At 41.1% G+C, this 23767-nt stretch overlaps 1 protein-coding gene across 1 annotated transcript in view; it reads right to left on the bottom strand.

The window, feature by feature from the left end:
- PDE3A (phosphodiesterase 3A) overlaps positions 1 to 23767 on the bottom strand; it is a 71718-nt gene that overhangs the window by 16978 nt on the left and 30973 nt on the right. The window contains exons 2-7 of the mRNA XM_031064417.1: positions 12232 to 12492; positions 9527 to 9681; positions 6219 to 6334; positions 3674 to 3893; positions 1236 to 1321; positions 610 to 779 (exon numbers count right to left, since the gene is read on the bottom strand). Coding sequence (XP_030920277.1) covers positions 610 to 779; positions 1236 to 1321; positions 3674 to 3893; positions 6219 to 6334; positions 9527 to 9681; positions 12232 to 12492 — 1008 coding nt within the window. The remainder of the gene's footprint in view (positions 1 to 609; positions 780 to 1235; positions 1322 to 3673; positions 3894 to 6218; positions 6335 to 9526; positions 9682 to 12231; positions 12493 to 23767) is intronic.

Raw genomic sequence — 23767 nt, 5'->3', positions numbered from 1 at the left:
CTGTGGCACAGAGAGAGAAAAGCTCCCAGCTTCTGCTTCTGCATCAGGATCCATTCACTGCACTCTAACATGGCTAACAGAGCTCAGTCCAAGTGAAAACTTGTAGTCCTTAAACTGAAACCTATCTGTTTTTCAAAGTCCGCAAACAAAAGTTGGGTTGTGCCCCTCCTTTCACATTTCCCCCAGTATACTCCCTGGAATTTCATTTAACTTAGAAACTGGAGATGAGTAAATGCCAGAACATTTCAAGCAAAATGCCTTCTCTCAGCATGTCCAACTCCAGCAGATTACAATAAATTTTTCAAGAGCTCCTGCCAACTGCAGATTATTAATTTAGTTGTACAACAGACTATGGAAAACTTAACTAAACAAAGCTTTCCCTCTGCATCTCAAACCAAGCTCACCGCTGAAAATTGTGAGACAATCATCACTTGTTCATCACACTGCAACATTTGCTGTTTAAGACAATAATACGTTGCAGCACCCTTAGACCACATATTTTTGTCGGGATCTCGGTTTTTGGTTAGTTTGGTTTTCATTTTGGTTTTTTTCCCCCTCAGTGTCAGCATACACTCATTCTGTTGTGCTAGGGGAACTTAGAGGAGCTACCTCAGGTGGTGTCAAGGGATGCAGGATGATGGTCTCAGGTGTGTAGGACCTACAGCCAGATCCCTTCCGTGGCTGCTCCTTGGAGCAATCCGTGTCGTCGTCATTCTGCACGATGTCACTGCTGTCACTGTTGTTGGTCTCGTAGTCAGAGGTGGCTTGGGCAGGATCCTCTGCAAACACAAATCACAAAGCTTGCGCTGTGAATAGCAAGGGTTTCATGGAAGTCAGCCTGTGACCTTCTGAGTAACAGCAACAGGAGCTCTGACTCACAATACATATGTGCTGCTTGGCTGGCTCTGAAGTCGGACAATCTGTCCAAGGGCATTAAAGATTTACCCTGCAGAGTGTAAAAAATGGCAGCAGGGAATGAAGAGAGAAAAAATTCTGAGGATCATTATTTAAGTAAATTGAGGGGAACAGTATCTCCTTTATAATTTAACTCCATAAGCATTTTGTACATGCTGTACATAGGAAAAGGGAAGGAGCATTTGAACATGAAATTGTCAAAGACAATTTGTACGGACTCACCTGAGTGTGTTCTCCTTTTAGGACAGACAAGCTCATCTGCCCTTTTAGTGGATAATTACTTAATTTGAGGGAACGAGATGTTTTTGACAAAGAATTACCTGCTCTGTTCAGGGTGTGTGTAGTAGCATCATTTCTATTTAGTGTCCCATCACCAGCTTCTATTTGGTTGTAGGGTCTGCCACAGCTGAAATACATCAAGAAACACACACAATATGAAGAACCACGTGCCTTAGACAGTCCTGTGTAAAAGGATTTCCCACTGGCAGTGTGAGATTATGTCATACAGTATAAGTCATGGTCCAGGGTATGTTCTCCAGACAAAATCACAGGAGAGTGATAAAGTTTTATTGGATCTTGAGACAAAAATACAGAAAGACCTTGGATTAACTGCCCATCACCATGAAATTTCTGAATTTGTATTTTGAGCAGAAAACCTGAACCGTGTGATTTCTTTAAATGATTTTATTATTCTCTAAGTATACCAGCACAAAATAAACCTTCTAGTTCTATATTACAGACGCCCTATAAAAAGGAATTAAAATTATGAAACTGTGCCAGAGTCCCATACAATCTTGCAGAATTCAGTTTGAACACAGTCATGATCTGGCTGCACTCTTCTTGCTTAAAACTTGAATATGTTCCTCTTAAGGAGGAAAATTATATTTTATCATTACTTCAGTGACAGCATACCAAGTACCTAAGAACCAAGAGGGCAGAGTTGGCTTCATCATTTCCAGAACATAAACACATTTTGGGACAGACCACAATATTATGACCTTTTCAAATAACTGGCTCTTCCCTTCCATTAAAAAGCTTTATTCTTTGTGTATAGTTCCCTTTAAACCCTAATTACAACCTGATATTTTAACATTTTCTCTGGTTTAAGTCAGCATATTGTGGCATATCTCATATATAACTGTCTTCACAAAGCAACTATTACAGAATTATTTGGATTGGCCAAATTTTTTACTAGAACCTTTGTACCATTTTAAGTCCAACATATAAAAATGGCTTAACTCTTGTGCCAGCTAGCTTTTGGCTGGGTCATCCAAACATATCCTGGAGCTGGGTATGCCCTGCAAACAGCATGAGTTCCTGAAAGACTTCCAGATTAAAATGCTAATGTGTATTCAATGATACCTGTAGTGCATAGACAAGCAAATAAATCTTGTATCAGTCAGGTTGATAAACAAGATGAAAAAGGTATTAATTTCATTTCTATCTACAACAACCTTACATTGATTCTTTTCTGACATTTTAAATGCAATTCTTAGTTCCTTTTAATAGAAGGCTTCCAGAAATGAATGCCACTTGTGAAATAACTGTATTTTGTTGAAGTGATAATAAAGGCACAGCTTAATAAGACTGCAGAACCTTTATGCTTTATTTCTGTTGTCTAATATAGTTTTAATTTCAAACGAACCCCTCCAAATCCCAATTTTGGTATACCTTTGGAAAACTCTTAAAAGCACTTAAGTTTCTATTTAATCTAAATCCATCTCAAAAGTCTGTTTGGATCTTACTCCAAACTCCAGTGAGGATGACTCCCTTGAGCAAAGTTGCAGTCTCAGTTTTGACTTTCTCACAGCCACTTCCTAGCCTTGCACACAGCACACTGAGACACATCCAAAGTCATGGGACTGAAGGCAGAAACTAAAAACTACTTCCAAAGATAGTCAAACATGATAGTGCTCTCTGCTGGCTGGCCACTCGTGCTATGGCCAAAAGTAACATCTGGTGAGCAAAGCAACCTTGAAACTGCACTGGAGCAGGCTTGGGAGTACCAGTATTTCCCAGTGTTCTGAACTGGACACATACTGCAAACTCCAGCAATTTGATTTAGCAACTGATTCCTTTCTGAGAAGACAAGCAAAACAACTTTCTTTGCAAAAATGCTAATTTTGCAAAGCAGGTCTGGTTTGTGTTCCCTAAAAAAGGAGTACTTTAGAGTAAGAAACTAAACTGTGTTACTGGAGCTCTTAGCAGTAGAAAGAACTCATCTGCAGTTGATTTCTTTAAAAAAAAAAAAAAAAAAAATCCCCACAGTATCTAATCTGACTCTGCCCAGGAAAGACAGGGTCCACTTCTGAGAGAAGGTTCAAAATCACAAAGTCTTCAGGCACTGCTGGCCCTAGCAGTCAGATTTTTCTATGCACATCAGGTGCTTGCTGTGCAAGCCTTGGCCTGTGACCGAAAGGTGACAGCTCATGCCAAGGGCATGGCTCCAGAAACACAAGTTGTAAACATGAAATCCAACTTTGGGATCTGCAGGTCACTGACAAAGAATTTGTTTAGGAATCAGGCTGTCCACCTGGCAGGAGTAAAAGCAATAAACATAGCAATAAACATAGCCAACGGTCTCATACTTTAAAAGTATTTTGTAGCATTGATCTACACATTTACTGAAACACTATAAACCAGAAAAATCAATATAAACACCGCAGTAAATCACAAAAAAACTTTTATGTGGGCCAATAGAACATGTTCATGAGAATAGCGTGAAACGATTGCAAGGCACGTCAAATGATCCTCTTACCTGCTGCAGATGATGGACGGGCTGATAACAGGGTCTGACAGGCTCGGTGCACTCTGAGTAGAAGTTAAGACTTTGTGTGGCTTTAGGCCCTGCTTAGTGTCAGTGTCTGTGGGCTCTGGAAATGACACAGAAGATGTTTTCCCAGTAGGACTCGTGGCAGGCGTCCCCTGAATCGGCGAATGGCACGGGGAGGTGAGAGGTGAAATATTTGGTGGGATACCTGGCCAAGGACAAGAGGAGTCTTATCAATTATCAGAAGTGGCAGATGCTTTTATTAGTTCACTGTGCAGAAATACTCTTCTTGAGATGCACCAGCATAGTCTCCAAAACCAAAATAGATAACAGAATTCCCTTCTCCACCCTGAGCCAAGCCCAGGGCTGTCACAGAGTAAGGAATTTCCATTGCTGTCAGCCACTTTTACCTGCTGAAGATCTGGCTCAAAACACAAAGCATATTTCCCCTGGTGAGCAGGATGCACTGAGTGGACAGGCATGAAATGAAAGAGGAGTTTGTGGCATGACTGCTGGTATCAATACGTGCTAGTGACAGAGACACAGCCCCAAAAAGGCAGCTCCCAGAGCCATCTGCAGTTTCTCTCTCACCATCTCTACAGCAGGGTCAAGGAAGGCTTACACACATTCCCACAAAATTTGGATTTCTACAGGTTTGAAGACTAGAAATAAACCAAGAAGAGCAATTTTTAGTAGTCATACATTATACAAAAGACTGTACTTCTGGGGCCATTTCTTAAAGATTTTGGCCTTGATCTTCAGTTTGAGTTTATTTTTCTATTTCTATTGCTCACTAAGGGAGACTTGCAATCATTTCTGCAGCACCTGGTACTGTATACCTGGACTAGAAGACAAAATCTGCCAATATCCACATATGCAACACCAGCAAGGTGTGGTTCTCTCTGTCCCTTATTCCACCTTAGCACCACTGCCAAGGTGAAATGCATTCAGTGTTTAAACAAAGTGCTGCCTTCTCCTGGAATCCACTTTACAATTCCTAGTCTCAGATAAAATGAGACTCAAAGGGCAGACTTCATCTATCTTGAAAGGAAATGCATGGAAATTGAGTTAGCTCCTGTTCTGAAGTTTGCAGGAACTCAGCCCCAGTTAATTTACCACATTCATCTTCCAAGCCAAAGGACAGCAAGGCTTTAGGAACTTGAAGGGGTTTTATGTTTGAATTTTGCCCGCTATCTAAATGCATTCCAGACACAAAAATTGTGTTAAAGCAAGGCAATATGTTGATCTAAGTTTCTGAAATATTAACCTTGCAAGATATACATGTACAGTTCCAGTGTTTTTTCCCTGGTAGAAACTTACTGTGATAAGAGGCTAAAAAATGATTTACTGTTGACAATTCAAGCGTTTAAAAAAAGAAAAAAATCTGATAGTTCCTGAGCTATAATTTGGAGATATCCAGCATCTCTGTTTTGGTTAACAGTATTTCTTCAGCAAATGTGGTATGTATTTAGTGTTTTAATTCAATGATTGCAAGTAGGATAAAATGCCAGTCTTGAGATCAGAACACTAGAGCCTTCAGAGCAATTAAAATGTTATCAGATGGCCATGACACAGGGAAATGGCTTTAAAATACAGGAAACCTCTGTTTCACATTTATGATTCATTGAGATATCAGCCTTCCATCCACCAAAAATGTGTCTTTAAAAACATTTCACAGTCTGTTAGTTGCACAGGGGACTGAGTTGGATTATTGGCTATCTTTGAGATATATGTTACCAGGTAATATTCATAACTCTTCAAGGATGCAATACACATGGTCTTTCAACAATTTGAAACAAGTCCTGAGAATTTAAACAGCACTTCTCACAAAAATGTCTCCAATCACAGCAAGTTTTCTCCTGCTAGTAGGGATCCAGTCTCTTGAAGTATGTTTTTGTTGTGTGTACTTTTGGGTTTTTTTTAAGAAAGTAATTTACCATGGAAGGTAAACACAAATTAAGTTACCAGAAAAAAGCAAACCTTTTTTCAATAATCCAACATTGAACCATTTACTGGCAAAAAGTGAGAGAAAATGTGTCTTGCTATAGCAAGAATTTTTTCACAATCAAGAGAAGAGAAGCATAAAAATACAAAGAGAGTTATTTAAGTACATCCACGCACTTAGGTCCTCCAGAACTACTTCAAATGTGCAGTGTTGAAGATATAAACAGATACAAACCAGTGACTTCAATGTGATGCAAAACTACATATGAAAACACTTGATTTTTTTCCAAAATAGGAAGACCTAGCAGCATTTTAAAATGTGAAAATGAAAACTATCTCTCACAAATAACTTTTCCTGCATGTACACATCAGGGGTTTGATGACCAATCAATACAGAATAACAACTTGTTAATAACCAAAAAAGTAATTGGCAAGAAAGCTCCTGACCAACTGGAGTCACACACGAGGTCTGTAAAACTGTACACAAAAGTGAATAAAGACTGAGCTTTTTCCACCATGAAGAAAGCAGAGTCCATGTGGTTGGTTGGCACAGTCAGGCCAGGCTGGCAGAGCCGGGGGTGCCACTCACCTTGGCGGCTCTGCCTTTTGGCATTCAGGTGGTTGGTGGAGGACACGGCATAGGAGGTGGAGAAGGACCTGCTCTTGGTGATTGTCATCAGAATGGAGCTGTTCCAGGAGTCAGAGCTGCCAAAGCAGAGCACAAACAAGCAACATTCAATGCAGGAAAAAGCCTCCTTAGCGGCATATCTTATCAAGTGAGGAGCTGCAGCAAGGAGTATGTAATACTGAGATAGCTCAAAATCTGGTGAGGGAAATGACATCCATGGGTTGGCTGAAGTGGTGTTTGTGAGGCACTCACTACCACCTTCAGCAAAAATATTTACAATGCAGCCAGTCCAGAGCTGGACTTCCCTCAGTGCTGAGACCTATTTGCCTTATTTATACAAAGATGCCTTCATTATATTGCTCTGACAGCACAAAGAGGCTCAAAAGTTGGCTTGAAATAAGTTAAATTTATGTTCTCTTTTAACACCACTAAGAGCCAGAAGCGACACAAATTCTCAGCAGAACTGAAAGCCCAGTGTCCTCAGCTGCTGGTGCCACAGCAGGCACACAACAACCCTTGGGGCACTGGAGGAACTCCTCGGGAGCCTGGGGAGGACTGGAAGCATCCTGCATGGCTGTGCTTAGTGGTGCGCCTCTTCATGCCCTCAACAGGTAAAATACCTGCTGCATCCCCCAAAAATGCCCCTCTCAGACCCTGGAGACATCAGTGCCAGAGAACTGTGCTGAAGGAATCTGGGTGCTCGTGTCCTTGTGTGTGGGGAGCAGTGCTAGTCTCCTGCAGCCTTTGGGTAATTGTATGCCAGAAGAGGCCAAAATCTTCTGCACAACAAGAAAACTGTATTTATAATCACTTTCCTGAATGACACCCATCAAATGTCAGCTTCTTGCAGGGATGCACCACTGGCTCTTATCAAGCTGTGAGCTCTCTGGACAGGTCTGCCAGGCAGCCCAGGCTCCACATTTCTCCTCACAGCCTCTCATCCAAGGGATGAGATGACACTCAATGCTGAAGACATTCTTTTAAAGTAGCATAGCTCCAGCTGTACTTGAAAAAAATAAACTTGAAGGAAAAAAAGTCATTCTGAAAGAAAAAAACCAAAAACATGTGGTGCTGTGCTACCTCTGCAAACATCTTGTTTTGGAATAGTAAATACTACCTACAAAAATACTTGCTGGCTGTCTTCATGGGCCCAAAGTCTTAAAATCTGTGATGAAGTGAGGCAAAGAAAGAATACAGATGTTAAAAAAAAAAAAGGTTTTGCTTTGCTTTTTCATTGTCATGAAGAATATAAGACACTGGTCCACTGTACAGTAAAATAACCCAAACCAAACCAAAAATCTCTGACCCACATTCTTTGAGTTCCTACAGGAGAATCACTCGATATAGAAGTGGGTGAGGGAAAGAATGTGGGAACTCTATTATTTTTCCAGTATAATGTCTACCCAGTTAGGGGTAGACATGGGCTTGGAAGAACACAGAATAACTAATCTCAAACTGACAGTTATGGGGGATTTTTGCAAATATGTGACTACAGAAATCCAGAAGTCATGTCCCACATTGTGAGGAACAAGCTGCATGTTTTGTAACTAGAGAATCTGCCACAGGGCAATTCCATTGTCAGCCTCTCTCCTACTGTTCAACTTATGAAATGTTTCTTTCTCTGTGACCAGTGGAGTGCTTGAATTTGGTACAGGGGGAAGTGGCAGATAACAAAGATATATTTTTTTTCTCTTCAGCTCAAAATTCTTCTCCTTGAAAGCAGATCTGTCTTGGTCTGCCAACATTTTTAAAGCTAGACTTATAGGATTCATTTTCACCCTTTCTGGAATACACATTGTTTCTCCTACTGTGAAAGAAGTAGTGCAAACAGTAGGCTGGGAGGCCTGACAGAGCTATAATTACACCACTGGCTATGACATTAAACATAGGAAGAATTGATAGCCTGCTTAGCTGGCTCCTCATGCAGAGTTATATAACAACCACAGGGAAGGACCAACAATAATATTTAATTGCTCTCCCTCTCCCTCTGATTCCCATCTTGGGACACTTACACACTACGTGAGAGTGGGATCAACAGCATAAATCAAATGCACCCCAGGAACGACAGGTCTGGGAGTGAAGAACGTTTGCATATGGTTACAGCTTCCTTATATTTACTTTTACTGAGGCAGATGGGACTTCTCACAAAGGGAACTTTGGCAAACCACGTGTTTTTCTTGCATGAGGCTTTCAGGGTACTCTGCAGGCTGCCTTGAGCACCTCCACACCCTGTATGACAGCCTCATCCACGGGACAGATTTCGGTATCTGAAGAAAGGCCAGCCTTGGAAAAAAGCTGCTCTTTGGGGCTGCATTCCCCCAATCTATCCAACAGCCAACACTGGTGATGTTGGGCCTTCCAAAATCCTATCTCTTTCCCCACTACCAGCAACAAATTTTGAATTTCAGAAAAGCACGTGAATCATCTGATGTCCTAGCTCTGAATTCTCTTCTTGAACATAGTGCTTTCATTCTAATCTTCCTTTCCCCCGTGCCTCCACACTCTTCATCCACCAGCTCCAAGGTGATGGCCCTTACTGAGGTAGGGAGGGGACCTGAAATTTCTCACAGGGTAGTACCACAACTGGCTGCTCTCCACCTTCCTTTGAAGGCTCTGCTCCTCTCTGACTAGAACAGAAAAGTATTCACTGAGCCAGAAAGGAGAAAATCCTGTTGTAATGACAAGATGTGGAACTAGTACAACTTTTATTACAACCTCTGCACATTCCCCAAACAAGCTGGCTGCTGGCTATAAGCAGCTGAGCAGACACAACTCTCCATTCCATAGGGGGACCATGTGCTTCATGATTCCAGCTCAGGGATCAGGCCCTGAGAAGAATGGGAGATGGAGAAGTGCTTTAGGAACTGCTTTAATGACAGGACCACATCAGTAGGTGTGTTCTTAGAAACGGCTGGGTTAATTGCTGCCGTTTTTCCTGGCTGGGCGATAACTACATAGGCAACCCTTGCATATAATGAAAACTTTAACCAGATATCTTTGCCTTTCATCCAATTTTATTGGGCAGTTCTGCACTTCATTAACATAAATAGATTTTTTTTAAATTTATTTTTCTACCCAATAATATGAATAATTTTGGCATAACCTGACAAAAAATGGGAATGCTGCTTCTTTGTCAAATGAATTTTGAGAAACACGAAGAAGTAATTCTAACACAGTTCACAGCCGGCATTTTTGGATGCATTTTGCACACAGAACCAAAGAAATCCGCCCGAAGAGAAAGATAAAAGAGAGAGGAGGCCTTTTGTAACCTGGATGACGAAGATTCGTGAGGTTTGATGCTGGCACTGCGGTCCCTCCTGACTGGAGCTGGCTCCAGAGTGGGCAGTCCTGTGGCTGATGTTGTGGTGGTCCAGGTGGAGGACACTCGTCTCAGCAGTCCTGGAGGCAAACTCCTCCGTAAGCGCTGCGGGGAAACCAGGGCCTTTCAGTTGGTACAGGCTGCAAAACCTCTGCACATGCACAAATAAACCACTTCCACTGGCTTCATTCTGTCTGACAACACCTTTAAATCTGGGTTCTCCTAGGGATTATTAACGTCAAACACAGCCAATGCTTTAAATGCTTGGACAGTCTGGACCATCCTCCCTATCTCAAGTTTAAAAAAAAGTGATATATATTTATATATATATATATATATATATATATATCTCCACAGCCTCATTGCCACAACACCTGATGTGGCCAAAGGTACTTAAACAAATTAGCAGGGCCATAAAGGTGACTAAAGCATCTGTCAGGAAAGGAAAAGCTGAGGGAGCTGGAATTGCTCAGTCTAAAGAAGAGAAGTCTCAGGGTAGATCTTACCAGGATACACAAATAGCTAAAGGGAGGGTGTAAAGGAGAAGGCTCTTTCCAGGGGTGCCTAGTGACAGGACAAGAGGCAGTGGAGCAAGAACTGAAGTACAAGTAATTTAATTAAAATGTAGGATTATTTTTTTTTTTTTTTTTACTGTGAGGAGGACTGAACACAGAGAAGTTGCCTGAAGAAGCTGTGAAATCTACATTAATGGAGATACTCAAAACCCAACCGGACATCCTCCTGAGCAACTTGATCTAGGCTGAGCCTAGAGAAACTTTCTCCTCAATGAGCTGAGGGATAGGACTGGACTAGACAATCTCCAGATGCACTTTCAACCTCAACTACTCTGATTTAAACTGTCACGAATCCTCAAAATCAGAGATTCAAGCCAAGAAAGGCTGTAAGAAAAATAAGGGAGGGGAGCTCCAACTTTTTTCCCTGCCATATCTACCCAACCCACTGAAATAAAAGTTTCATGCTCTGGGATGTGATGTCTCAGAAAGCTTAGAGGAAGCATCACTGTTTACAGCAGATTTTTCTTGACCACCCCTGCCTTTTTCTTTCACCTGACGACTCCATTTCTCCAAATAACAGGATTCACATGATTTTTTCAAATTTTTGAAGGCAAAGATAATAAAGGATCTTTTTTGGAGCCAGATTTGCTGTCGCAGATCCTATAATTTTGTAAGCTGTTTCTCTTGTGCAGTTCTTGTGAAGTGTTTATAGCTAAGAACTAAAATAAATATATCTGCAGCGGAGAGCTTGGACTTTGCCAGAGGGTTAAGAAATATGAGATGGAAGACATCTGTGGTTCTGAAGCTCAAAGTTGCCGATAAATATGTTAACACATTATCTCCTTACACAAAATGCTCAGTGTCAGATGGTTAAGGTGAAGGTCCTAAATCTGCTTTTAGACACTTTAAATAAAGACATGCAAACTATTTATTTTATGAACCATAATACATTTAGGCCAATGAATTCGTCAATCAAATTAGTTCTCTGTAGCATTAACTCATTTCTTCATCCTTCATTTCTCTTCTCCTCATAGGGAATTATGCAACAGCAAACTTGTATCTGTTCCCTGTGTGTGCTCATGTGATAGTAGTGCTCTTCCACTTAACTCTTCCCCTCAGAGTCTGGTGTACAGCCATTATAGAAATGGTCACTAAAATAGACTGGGAAATGTGCTTAAAAACCTGGGAACATCCAGTTTGTACATACAGCTGCTAAACAGGCAAATAGGGTGGCAATTATCATCACACTAAGCTGTAATAAAAGAATCACGAGTGTTGCAATTGAGATGCCTGGAAATGCTGGAATGAATGACTGGCTATGCCATTTAAACTGTAAAAACATAAAAGCATTTGCCTGTGCAATGTACTCTGCCTATATTTAATTTTACAAGGGAGGCTGCAGTACAAAAGCATTTTGGTTTAGTTTCAGAAATGAAATGTAAGCCTTGCAGGACAGCTAATTAGCAACAAACGTACAATTCACACTACTTCAAATCTGATATGCTCTTTCTAGCTGTTCACTTGCTAAGTGTGGGTGGTTAACACTAGTTATTTCCTGCCTGACCCCTGAGCATTCATAAAGCCATTTTTGAAGGCAGTATTACATTTATATTTATGGTCCTGTCATCTTTTTCTTCTCAAGACAACTTCCATGAGCTCACAGTATTTGTCTTACTAATGATTGTGATATTTTTGTTAGTTTGTGGGGTACACAACAGTTTAGACTTGATACAAAGCACCTGAAGGTCATCAATAGAAACTTTTTAATTGACTTCTGTAGAGGGCACAGTCTCAAGCTACGTCAGGGAAGCTATAGGTTGGATATTACGAAGAAATTTTTTACCAAAAGAATAATAAAGTACTGGAATGCTCTTCCCAGGGAGGTGGTAGAATCATCCACCATCTCTGGATGTGTTTAAAAAAAGACTGGACATGGCACTGGGTGCTACAGTCTAGCTGAGGTGTTAGGGCATAGGTTGGACTGATGATTTTAGAGGTCTCTTCCAACCTCGTTCTGTGATTCTGTAATTTTCACCTTTCTGATTAAGGGAAGGAAGAAATGGCAATTCACACAAAAATCCCAGTGACATCTGATAAGCCAGTGGTGTCCCTTTAGGCAGAGGCAGGCTCCAGCACTCACCTTGGGAATTGCCAGTTTCTCTCCCTTCTCCGGACACTCCTCCGAGTCGGAGCAGGTATAGTTCTCACTGAAGGACACCAAGGGATTCACCCTGGGCTTGTGGATGGCCTGGAAGGTCAGCTGTGTGTTGAGCAGGTTGCTCACTGTCCTCAGGGACGTGCAGACGTTGGGGGGCAGTGAAGGATCAGCCAGAAGGTCTGTGATGAGCCCGTGGGCCTCTCCCATGACAGCAATGTCCACCGTGATGCTGGTGCCAGAAGACTAAAGAAGAGAGAAACAATACAGGTGAGACAACAGCAGTGAACAACCTGCTGGGCACTGCCTCAAGCTGTGGTGAACTCATCACAGCTTCTCCTAAAGCATCTGCAGGTGGAAAAATAGTAACATGAAAGAATTCTTTAAATAAAGAGAACGCTGAATAGATCGATCATCGGTCTGCAAAGACTTTGGAATTCCATCATATCTGATTTCACAGCTTCCACCATCTGCAGCTGACTCAGCCCATCTGAATAAATTGTTCAGGCTCCCTGTGGAGATGTGGTCAATAGCCAGGGCCCATTTGCACAAAGAGTTTTGGAGACATGGCTTGGGATGGGAGGAGACTCTCCTGAGAGATGCCTGAGTACTAACTAGAGAACAACTAATCTAAAACAACTAATGCTCAGTGCTTAGGCTCAGATAAATGAAATTAATCCCAAGCATATACTGAGATTTGTGAAATATCTCCAAATAGTATTATAAATAGTAAGTAAAGTATTATAGAGAGTAGTGGTATAGAGAGTAGACTAAAATATCTCCTTAGAGTATTCTGGTATGGTAGCAACAACATTCTTCTCCAAGCAATTGCATATTGGGCAGCTACACCAAAACTAAAATGGAGTAAAAAAGTGGATTTTTTTAAACCTTAAAGTTGTCAAGTCTGTGAATTGACAGCTATACAGTACAATTGCAAAGGTCTGAGGATCTTTAAATTCTAATAAAGAACAGTGAGACTTGGATGCACACAGAAGTAAAACATCTAAAAAGGCAGAAGGCATATGGAATTTCAGTGCAGAAGTGACATTTCAGCCCCACTAGCTGGTGCACTAAAACCCACCATAAATTCAGCATGGAGTTGCTGTTTCAAGGCATTTCAAGAGTGACCATTTTCCCTTTGCTGTGTCTCTGACACATAAGCTCAGTCCTCCTGCTCGTGTTTGGGGCTTAGCAGGTGTACGTGCAGTTTCCCAGAGAGACCACTGCAGCAGATTTTGCGCTAATTTGCTTTCATGTATTTCTTAGAAAAAGCTAAAATACATAGTTTGTTTAATGGGGAAATTATGCCTGTGAAAAGAAAGTACAAGTTGCTTGGAGTGGCAAGCAAAGAGCATGGAGAATTGGTCAGACTGAGAAGGAGAGTGATTAAAGCCCCAGCCAGGAATGACTCATGACAGCATTCATGGACCTCAAAACACAAAGAACAGAGTAAGACAACTTGACACTGCTTCGTTCTCAGAAAAGCCTTTACAGGCAATAAAGAAGCATTTCTGAGGAAAGTGATGTATTAGTTAAGTATAGCTAAACCTCTTCCCTCTGTCTTCTCAGTTGCATAACGTGGACATCAGGCCCTTGGCAAACAGACGTTTCACTCCATGGATCCCTTCCTTGTGTCCTGCTTCTTGCAAAGACTGAGGTAAGCTGCAGGACCAGAAGATAGGCTTCCTCACTCACCATCCTCTCCTGCAGCCAGAAAACCAACCAGCCTTTTCCCACATTTCTTTGCCATGCTATGAAATAACATAAACCAGAAACTGCTTAATCTACTGGAGTGCTATTTCATCCTACTGAAAAAAAAATTAATGCTCGAATTTTACTTAATGGCTTTTTCATTGCTTAACATCTCAGGAGTGCATGCAGAAGATTCTGGCAGATGCTAAAGAAAATCCTTAAATTAAAGGGCAAGGCTTGGGATGGGAGTAATTAATTATCTATCTTAACCTCAGCCATGGCAAATGGACCAAATGGGGGTGAGGCTGAATACATCACTCAAAATGCAATAGAAGCCTCATATTTTCAGCGAAACTGTGTCATCCACTGCTTGAAATTCTATTAAGCCTGGAGTAGTTGACAATCAGAGCCAGAGATTACTACTTCTATGAAGTAAACAAGTCTGACTCAGTGGGCTATAAGCAGAGGTTCTGTGCAGCAGTACTGATGTTTTGCAAAGTAGCCAGCATTGTTCTCCATGATGAGAACCAAGTGGAGAGAGGGAGAGCCTTCCTCCACAGTGGATTTCTGCCACAGGGCCTCCAGCTCCCTGTGCTGCCATGTGTGTTGGTGACCACTGCCTTAACTCTGAGGCCCAGCAGATTTGTCCCAGTCAAACGCCAGGCTGTGATGAGTTATGTGAGTCAAGAAATAGGAGTGGTTCATCTGTCTCAGGGTCAATTTAGAGCATGATCAGACTAGTCTGACTAGGTAAAATTACAGGTATTTAAAATACTGTTTTCTAAAAATTATTACAAACTGAATGCATGAGAACATTTAAAAATATTTTACTTTCCAGAGTCTCTACTAAAAAACAGTGAAGAACTGCATATGCTTTGCAGACCATTACTCAGAAAATAGATGACAATGTGTTTCCCTAAAGGGCAAGGAAACCTGGAATTTAGTGTAAATCACTGTGGTGATGTGAAAGCAAGAGAGGAAACTGCTGAAAATTTGAGATTAATGTAATCACATACATGTATATGTATTGTATATATGTACATGCACACAGATAGATATGCAGGGAGTCTTTTAGGGTAAAAGTGCAGACAAAATCTATGCTCAGTCTCTAAGTTGTTTTCTACTAATGTGCATAGCCCTGCATGAACTGATTTGGATTCTTTGGATTTGGATTCTTTCCAAAGCACTTTACTCATTGAAGCTCCAAGGCCGGATACTTGGGAATTGTGGCATGAACAACGTTTGCAAACACCAACAAACAACTAATTTGATAAAACAAAACAAAACAACGAGGAGCTAAGATAAGGTGAACTTAATTTCACAATGGTCAGTGTGCATTTGCTCATCTATGCCAATAATTGTGAATGCAGTTCCCTGGCATGACTTTTGAATAAGACTGGCTTGCTGTTCATTTTGTGACTTCATTCCAGCCCTGATTTCAGCAATGTCATGCAGTGACTAAAACTGAAATGCTCTGGGGCATGAGAATGAGAAAGCAAACAGGCTGGGAACAAAAGCAAAACTAAACAGGCTCATTTTTAACTAAGATAAGAAGAAAAAATAATTCCTTACAATGCTGAAAAACAGCTGGTTTAGGCCACATTGCCATCTGGAATTCCTAAGTGGGCCCAAATGCACTTGCTGCATTTTTTGAGGCTTCGTTTTATGTACCGAAATTAAAAAACCAAACAAACCTAAAACACACTGCTGCATGTGCAGGACCAAACCACAAAAGTAGCATGTCCCAGTATCACACAGATGATTTTTGTCAGGGTAGGAAACTCTTATATTCATTCAATATGAAAACAATATCCTGGAAAATTTTAATAGTAACTTAGAATTTTTAGGTTTAAATTATTTGTTTTGGAGTTTGCAACATGCCTAGAAAAGTTCTCAAAATTTACATAACCTTCAGCGGGCTTTTCTATTATAGTCCACAATCCCCTTTGTTTTCTTCTATTAAACTATATTATGCACAAAACTCTAAGAATAGCTTTTTATTCAGTAGAAGAAAAAGGAAGATAAAACTGTACAGGAAAAATAAATTTAGGAAAATAGGAATAAAAAAAATAAAAATAAATTTAGGAAAATAGGAACAAATTCCTTGAGCCATAAGACCAGATAGATGAATTTAGGTATGAACTACTTGTGTTGGCTCACCTGGGGAGCAGATTTGACATCCATACACTCAACAGATGCCTTACCACAAAGAAAAGTCTTCCCCCTCCCCATTCATATTTTGTATATGATTCTCATCCAGCTTGACTAAAAACCACCACTCTCTCCACCCTACAAAGGGGGTGATTATCATGACAACACAAAACCAGTCGAAACTTATGCAAAGGAAAAAAAAAAGAAACCAAACTAATTATCAAACACAAACCACGATTCATTTCACACAGCCTCGTGTTAGGGAGAAATAAAATCTTCATTTGCTGTGGCTTGTACAAGGAAAAGCAATGAAGGCAGAGATGTTGGCCTTTCACCACGTTGCACTCAAGAGCACTCTGTAAGCAAAAGAATGGGGGAGGCAAAGAGGAAAAAAAAGGCAAAGGAAAGCAGCATCCAGCCTATCTTCAATCTTCACACAATTACCAGCAGCTATAAATCACTATTTGATATGGTTTCCAAGTCACATCATAAATGTTCAGGCCAAGCTGTCTGGAAACAAAATTAAAAGCAAATATAATTCTCCATTATTTTAATGTCCACAGAGCAATTTGAAGGATAAACATCAATTGGCTTCTATGGAAATAATGAATCATTTTAAAGGCGCCACAGACTTAACTACTCCACCTTCCACTGAATGACTAAGGGAAAAAGTGTGCATGCAATTCTTTCACATTTCATTTTTCTCTATTTAAAGCTCTAGAAACAGAGTATTTTTAGTTTTATTTCTCTCTTATTTTGTACCAGCACAAGATTTCAGATTTTCTCTTCTTTGGTGAGCAAAGATGATGTTTATGAGACTCTTTTCTCCAGCTTAATGAAGCACAGCATTCCCACTGCTCTCTGGAGGTCAACCAGCCACAGGCTCTGCAAGGCACACTCTTTGGTAGGGCTGGAAATAGCATCTTCCTGTTGTCTCATCACATTGATCAAAGAAAACCTTTCCAAGGCATCTTGTAGTCCCTGGCTTTGCTGTTGAGTCTTTAAAGCACTCAAGGCCACATAACCATAAACCAGACACTGAGGCACAGAAGATGAACCCACAATGAAGGAAACTCTAAATCTGGCTTAAGCCATAATGATTTGAGTTTTAATCCTGGTTCCAAGATGCTGGGGATGGCACCAGCGCAGCAAAGCAGAGCTACTTGATAACAATTACACTGAACTCTGATCTGCAGGGCAGAAAGTGCCATGAGAGTGCCACACAAAGTGTGTCTGTAATGCCACAAAGATGCCAGAGTCCAAGGATCACAGAGCAGCCAGAGGAAGAGTTTCAAAGTAGTTCTGCAAAGGCAGGATCTGATGAAATGGGGATCACTAAAGAGTTAAATATTTTGTTCCCTCCCTGTATTGCAGTGAGCCCTTTCCTCAGCAACCCTGAGCCACAGAGTCAGCAGCAGGCAGCCCTGCCTGGGGCTGGCTGTGCATGGATTGAGCAGCCTCCTGCAGGGCTGGCTCTGTCATCTCACAGTATATTAAACTACCACTCTTCTACTACTACCAAGCAAGGCCACTGATTTGGACCTTCCTCCTGTATCCCACCACTGGCTAACATAAATTCCTAAGAAGAAAACAATCTCTGAAACCTGCTCCCATCTGCCACATTTGTTTGAAACTGCCACAGAGGAGCATAACTACTTTCTTTAGAAAACCAGGATGACAACACCACCATTCTTTAGGAAAGAGGCACTGGTTTGAGAAGGAAATACTTTTTTCCCCCTTCTTATAAAACCTGTGGAATGTATCACTGTCTGTAGCAGGCTTTGTCTGGGGAGGCAGCTGCAATCCCCACATCCTGCATCTCCACCTTAGGTGACACCACTCACCAAGCTCACAGTTACAGCTGACTAACTTTCTTCCATTACAGGATCTTTCAGTTCGTGACAGCTTTGTCAGCCAAAGAGCTCAGACTGAAACACGCACTGCCAGGTATTTGTCTGGGGTGAATTATTTCAGTGTTTGAGAAAAATTGCTCAGACATTTACAAGGAGACTGCTGGAGTCTTTTATCCATCCTAAAAATCTCTTGGTAAACTGATACCACTTAATCTGCAGCAGGCACTGGAGGTGCAGTAAGGCCTTTTTGCTTTCCCTAGCCTGATATGTCCAGATTTGGTTGTGAAGTCCCTGGGAAAAATCAAAGTAAAGCTGGCCTTGCATGACCTCTGTGGGCTGTCAGAAACCCACCATGGAAGTGATCACCCCTACACACTGCACACGTGTCCTCCTGCACTGTGCACAACATTTCAAAGGGCAAAAGATCACATTCAAGAAACAGAGAACACATCTGAGCTATTTTGCAGTTTTGGTGCCATCTGTAACTTTCGAGGGAGGCTATGGGTTCCTCCTTTCAGGTCACCTAGTAGGCTTTTCCAGATTTGTTACACACACACAGAAGGAAAATATCCTTGTGGTCACTAGCAACCAAGCAAAAATAAAAAGATAGATGCAGAAATAATCTCAAGGAGTGGGAGGACTGGATTTGTCCAGCTTCAAGACCTAGAGAGTAGGAAAGTCTGAACCCATGTGGATGCAAATACTGGACACAACCCAATGCAATGTAATTAAATCCCTGTCATTTATATCTGACAGAAAGGACCTCACATGAACTAACTCCACTGGTACTGACATCAAGTGGTGCTTAATTTTCCACATTTCCTCCTGCCACAGCTGTAGGTCACAGCTGGAAACCCTGGAAGGCAGAGGGAAAAGGGACAGGGCGTGCTGGGTGGCAGAGCGTGGCAAGGGGCACAGCCATACATGTGCTCTGCCCTGAGCTCCTTGGGAAATCCCAGGCCAAGTGAAGACACTCAGCCAGTTGGGATGACCTCCTGCATCAGGCATGCCACGGGGAGGATCCAGGGAAAGCAGCTCCTGGAAGGAGGAGAGAGCACAGGCTGAGCTCCCTGGCTGGGAGCCGCCGGTCACAGCTTGCGAACCTCGTGGAAACTCTGACGCTGGTATTTGATGTTCTCAGCAGAGCCCTGGGGACACAGTCACCCAGTTCCAAGGGACTTTCCGTGCTATTTGGCTGCCTAAAAACATTAAAACATCACGACTCTCCAGCCCAAAGAACTACTCGATGATGTAGAGCAGATCACAGAGTCAGTCACAGTCAGGGTTGATTACTTATAAAGTAGACGCCACTCCAACCAAACTAGGAACTTTAAAAATTATTGCTTTTAATTAAAGTACAGCAGATGGGAAAAATTAAATTCTAAATGGGACTCAAATCTGCTTTGAGTAACCCAGACTGAGGAGAACAATTCTGTGCTTCAGAGGCTGTCCTCAATTGTCTTACATTATTGTTCTCCAATTTGTACATCAGATGGTCACAAATTGGTAGCTTGAAGCTGATAGTTTGTGTTCATATGCAGAAAACAGTGACAACTGTCTTCAGCCTCAACTTGAGCCGCAGCAACTCAAGTGGGACCCAGCAGGAGTGGGGTGCTGGGTGCACACACAGGGAGGATGAACCATCTATTAATACCTGGTGATCCTACTTGTTTGAGTTTACAGCTCCAACACGCCTGCTCAGCATGGAGAGCTATTTTAATGCTACGGTGAACTAAAACAGAGCAGCCAAATTCACAGCATGAGTTAAAAAAAGATCCATTGAAAGCAATAATCACTGCTCTGCCTTCTGTGTACTAACTAATCCTCCCACATTTTCAACTTGACAGTCTCAGTTACACCAGAGCAAAGCCAAAGGAGCCACGTTCTGCCATATTTTCTCCCTTTCGAAGCACTTCAGGCTCTTTTGGGATGCAACTTGAGAAGCAACCTCACAATTAGCAGCAAACTGCAGAAATATGTATGAAAATAAGCTCAGCTAAAGAGTCACATCCATCCCAGCCCTTCACTAAGAACCATTGAACAGTATGAGGAAGAGAATTAGCAAATATCATTAAAAAGTAATGCAAATAAATGCAGTCTCTAAACGAAGACAAAAGATCAGGGGGGTGGAATGAAGAGCTGCTACACAGGGTGTCAAATATATTTTCAATTACTAAAAAGGAATTGTCATAGGAGAATAAACTAAAAAAAGAAAACCTCATAAGGTTTTAAGAACGGGTGCTGAAAACGAGAATAAGTAAAAATTAGAAACTAGGAAGTAATTATCAGTGGAGCTGTAGATAAAGAGCCTTTAATGTTCAGTCTGTTCTTACTGGAATTCCAACAGGGATTTGGAAATGGCAGCAGGAGCCAGATGTATATCTTGGGCCATGTTTCCCATATGCTGCAGCAGCAGAGCAGAGGGCTCCCATGAAATTCTCCAGTGACCATGAACACTACTGATATGTAGTGGTCCATTTATAAGAACAGGCTTTCCCTGAAGCCAAAGGCAGGCAGTGATGTTCTGCACCTTTTGAAAAGGATAAATCCTCTGCACGTCAAACTCCAGTGAGAGCCTCACTGCAGACAAATTGGTCCAATTTCAGCATTTTTTTCTTCTTCATCAGACCTTGTGGTTTGCATTATTTCAGTTCTCCTGACTTTAAGCACTCACACTAATACCAGTTAATAGCCACTGAGTGCTAGAGATGCCTCCTCCTCTTTCTCATGACTTTATGTCACTAATGAACTCCTCTGCGAAAAGAATTAATCATTTTTCTGTAACACTTGGCTTTGGATTCTTATATTATGACTCATTCAAAAAAAACCCAGCTGTAGCCCTAGGGACTGGCAGCCCCCAAATCCTTCATCATCACTGCTGCAGAGCTATTATTTCTCTAAAGAACAAGCTACTAACATCCAAAGCCATGACCTGCAAAAGTCACAATTAAGCATGCACTAGATGTGAAAATCCCCCACCTCTCCTGGATTATTTATTGGCAGACTCTTCAATGAAGATCAGAACAGAGAGGACCAGTAATTCATATACAAGAAATATAAAACACTATCCTCTGCATGCCTTCTGTGATATTAAAATAATTTTTTTCACTTACCACAGATATAAACTGACAGAGCAGCAAGCCCTGAGGACCGCTTTCAACCTACTTCATCCTTGACCTGCATGGACCAACTTGAAGACACATAAGGTTAGTTTATACTGTGGGCTTATTTTGCCTTTGCTGTCACAAATGAAACAACAACAACAAAAAAATGGCCTGCTGAGATACAAGGTAGACATCTGATAACCACAGGTCAATGCCTGCATCAAATGGCCATTTTCAGGACTACTGTTCTGGCCTTTGATCTACACACTGGATGCTAAAGGCTCTAGGATTTTCTAAGTCATTTCAGCAATCTCTAATTTCTTCCATGTAGCTGGTGACAGATTTGTCTTGTGCACAGTTTTAATCTAAGAAAAGTCTTACTTTCAACTGGTGTATTTCAGGTTGTGAGCAGTGCTTGACTTGCACTTTGGAAAAAGAAAAAAGTAGAATGCATGTGATATTCCTAATTATGACGCCCTGGCTGCTTCTCATTAGAATCAATTCTAATTAGAGATAGACCCAATCTATACTTCTGCATCATTAATATCTCCCCATACTGAACTCTGACTTCTGGCTCAGGGTCTGCACTATTTTATGAGGGCCAAACACTTCTGTGTTTTTGGAAAGCTTGGACTCAAACTCACATCTAAATATAATAGCACCAGCTTCTCATCTACAAAAAGCAACAGAGCCATAGAGACCAGAAAACAGACACAGATCATGAAGCACTGGTGCTTATGCTGGCAACCACACTTGACAATGATTTCTATCTCCACTGTGAGTTATGTTTTCTGCTTGGATGTGGACATTAAGGGGGAAAAAAAATAAACTGTGGGTTGCACATGGGGCTTTTTTAAACGTTAAATATCCTTGTGAAGCTGAACTTCAGTAGTTCATCTGAATCTACTGCAGTAATAAATCAGTGATGATGCACCAGTAAGTGCAATAGAAGTACTTACTACCACTGAGTAGGTACACTGCATGGGTCCTGGCCAACAGGTTAAAAGCCTTAACTGAATTTTTGTAAGGAGTTTGAGTTTTTGAAAAAAAATGAAATTAAAGGTCTTAATTGAATTTTTATATCAGAAGGTATAGAAAAGAAGTGTCAACACACAAATCTGTTTTACCCTCTAAAATCAAAGACTTGAGAAGACACATCAACACAGAGATTTGACATTTTAGCTCAGAACTGATGCTGTTAATTGGTGCACACAGTATTGGGCTATTTGCTGATGAGATTTATCATCACATGATTCTGCCCCAGAGCTCTCTAACACAGAGAACAGTGTGGCGTCCTCACAAACGAGAAACAGCAGCTCAAGGATTCAGAGTGCACTGACAACTTCACACAAACACAAAAAGTATTTTGTACTGACAGAAAAATTATTGGTTTTGGAATTGCTGGCGACAGAAAGGGCTTATTTTGGCTTTGCTTCAGCAATTTTAGGACAGTTTTATTAAAAGATAGGAACAAGAAACTGCGTCAACTTCTCAAAACTTAAATCTTTAGTTTGAAAATTATGAAATGAAGTTCCTCAGTTGTTTGTTTTTTGTTTTTTTTTAATAAAAGGCTATGGCTTCTCTTTGTGAAGAACAGCCTCGTGCCCGTATTTGCATTGTTTTCTGTATTAGACTTCTGCAGAAGCTGAGCCTGTTTCTTGTGGTCAGAGGCTCAAAGTTGAATCAAGTGGGATCCATAATAGATTAGACTCCAAGATAATTTCAATACTCAGGTTTGTTAATATTGGTGATCTAAGGCAGGGTATTGAAGCAAAAGATCCTCCCAAAAATCAGTTTAATTCGAGGGGTTAAGCTCAGAACAACAAAGATGAAAGACCAGTTTAATCACAAGAAAACACTTGACTTCATAGCCCTGACCTTGGTGAGCAGTCACGTGCAGCTCCCATCACAATGCTTTGTGTAACATATTTGTTAACAAATTGGATCAGACCACATGCTGGATTGTTTGCCATACGGTGCTCTGGCTGATAGCTGATGGAGCATATGGATTGTGTCTTCCTAATGCTCCAGGATCTTCCTGACTGCGTCCATCTGAGTCTTACCAGTGGCCCCAGATATCCCATTTATCCCATTAAAGTAAAAAAACCAAAGACATAAATTGCTGATCAATTCTCTCTGTACACCCTCCTTCTCCTCCTAATGCATTTGAGAGACTTTTGGCAACAACATTAGGAAACAACCTTCTCTAGAAAGAAAAATCACTTCATTTAAATGATTTGTTCTTTTAATTACTGTCATTTCTAGCTAACACAGAGCAGAAAATGCATATCAATAATGCTCACTGTGCAACAGGTTGGCATTTTTCCAGGAATCTGAAGACTACCCTTAATCTAAGTAAAAATTTATTTGTATCCATTTCCTCTTTTAATGCAAGCTACAACTGCCGTGGAGAGTAAAGCTGAAGCATTCTGATCCTACAGCAAAATGAAATACCCAACCAAATTAATTATGCACAATACTTTTATGCACTTGCCCTTTTATGCACTGACAGATCAAAGAAACATGTTTGCTTTCCTGTCAGTAAAATCAAGGTTGCACAAGAAGGCAACATGATGAGGACTTACTTTGTTCTGCCTTTTAGGAAAGATGCCTTCCATTAGGATAGCATTTTTCTGCCATGATATAAACATGTCTTCAAGTAATAACTAACTATATAATTATCCAATTCTATACAGAGCCACAGTAATACACCTCACACAC

The sequence above is a fragment of the Geospiza fortis genome, unplaced genomic scaffold (assembly GCF_000277835.1).
Source record: "Geospiza fortis unplaced genomic scaffold, GeoFor_1.0 scaffold583, whole genome shotgun sequence".
In the NCBI taxonomy this organism is placed as follows: Eukaryota; Metazoa; Chordata; class Aves; order Passeriformes; family Thraupidae; genus Geospiza; species Geospiza fortis.
Note: the sequence above shows the minus strand (reverse complement) of the source record. Positions and strands in the feature narration are given on the sequence as shown.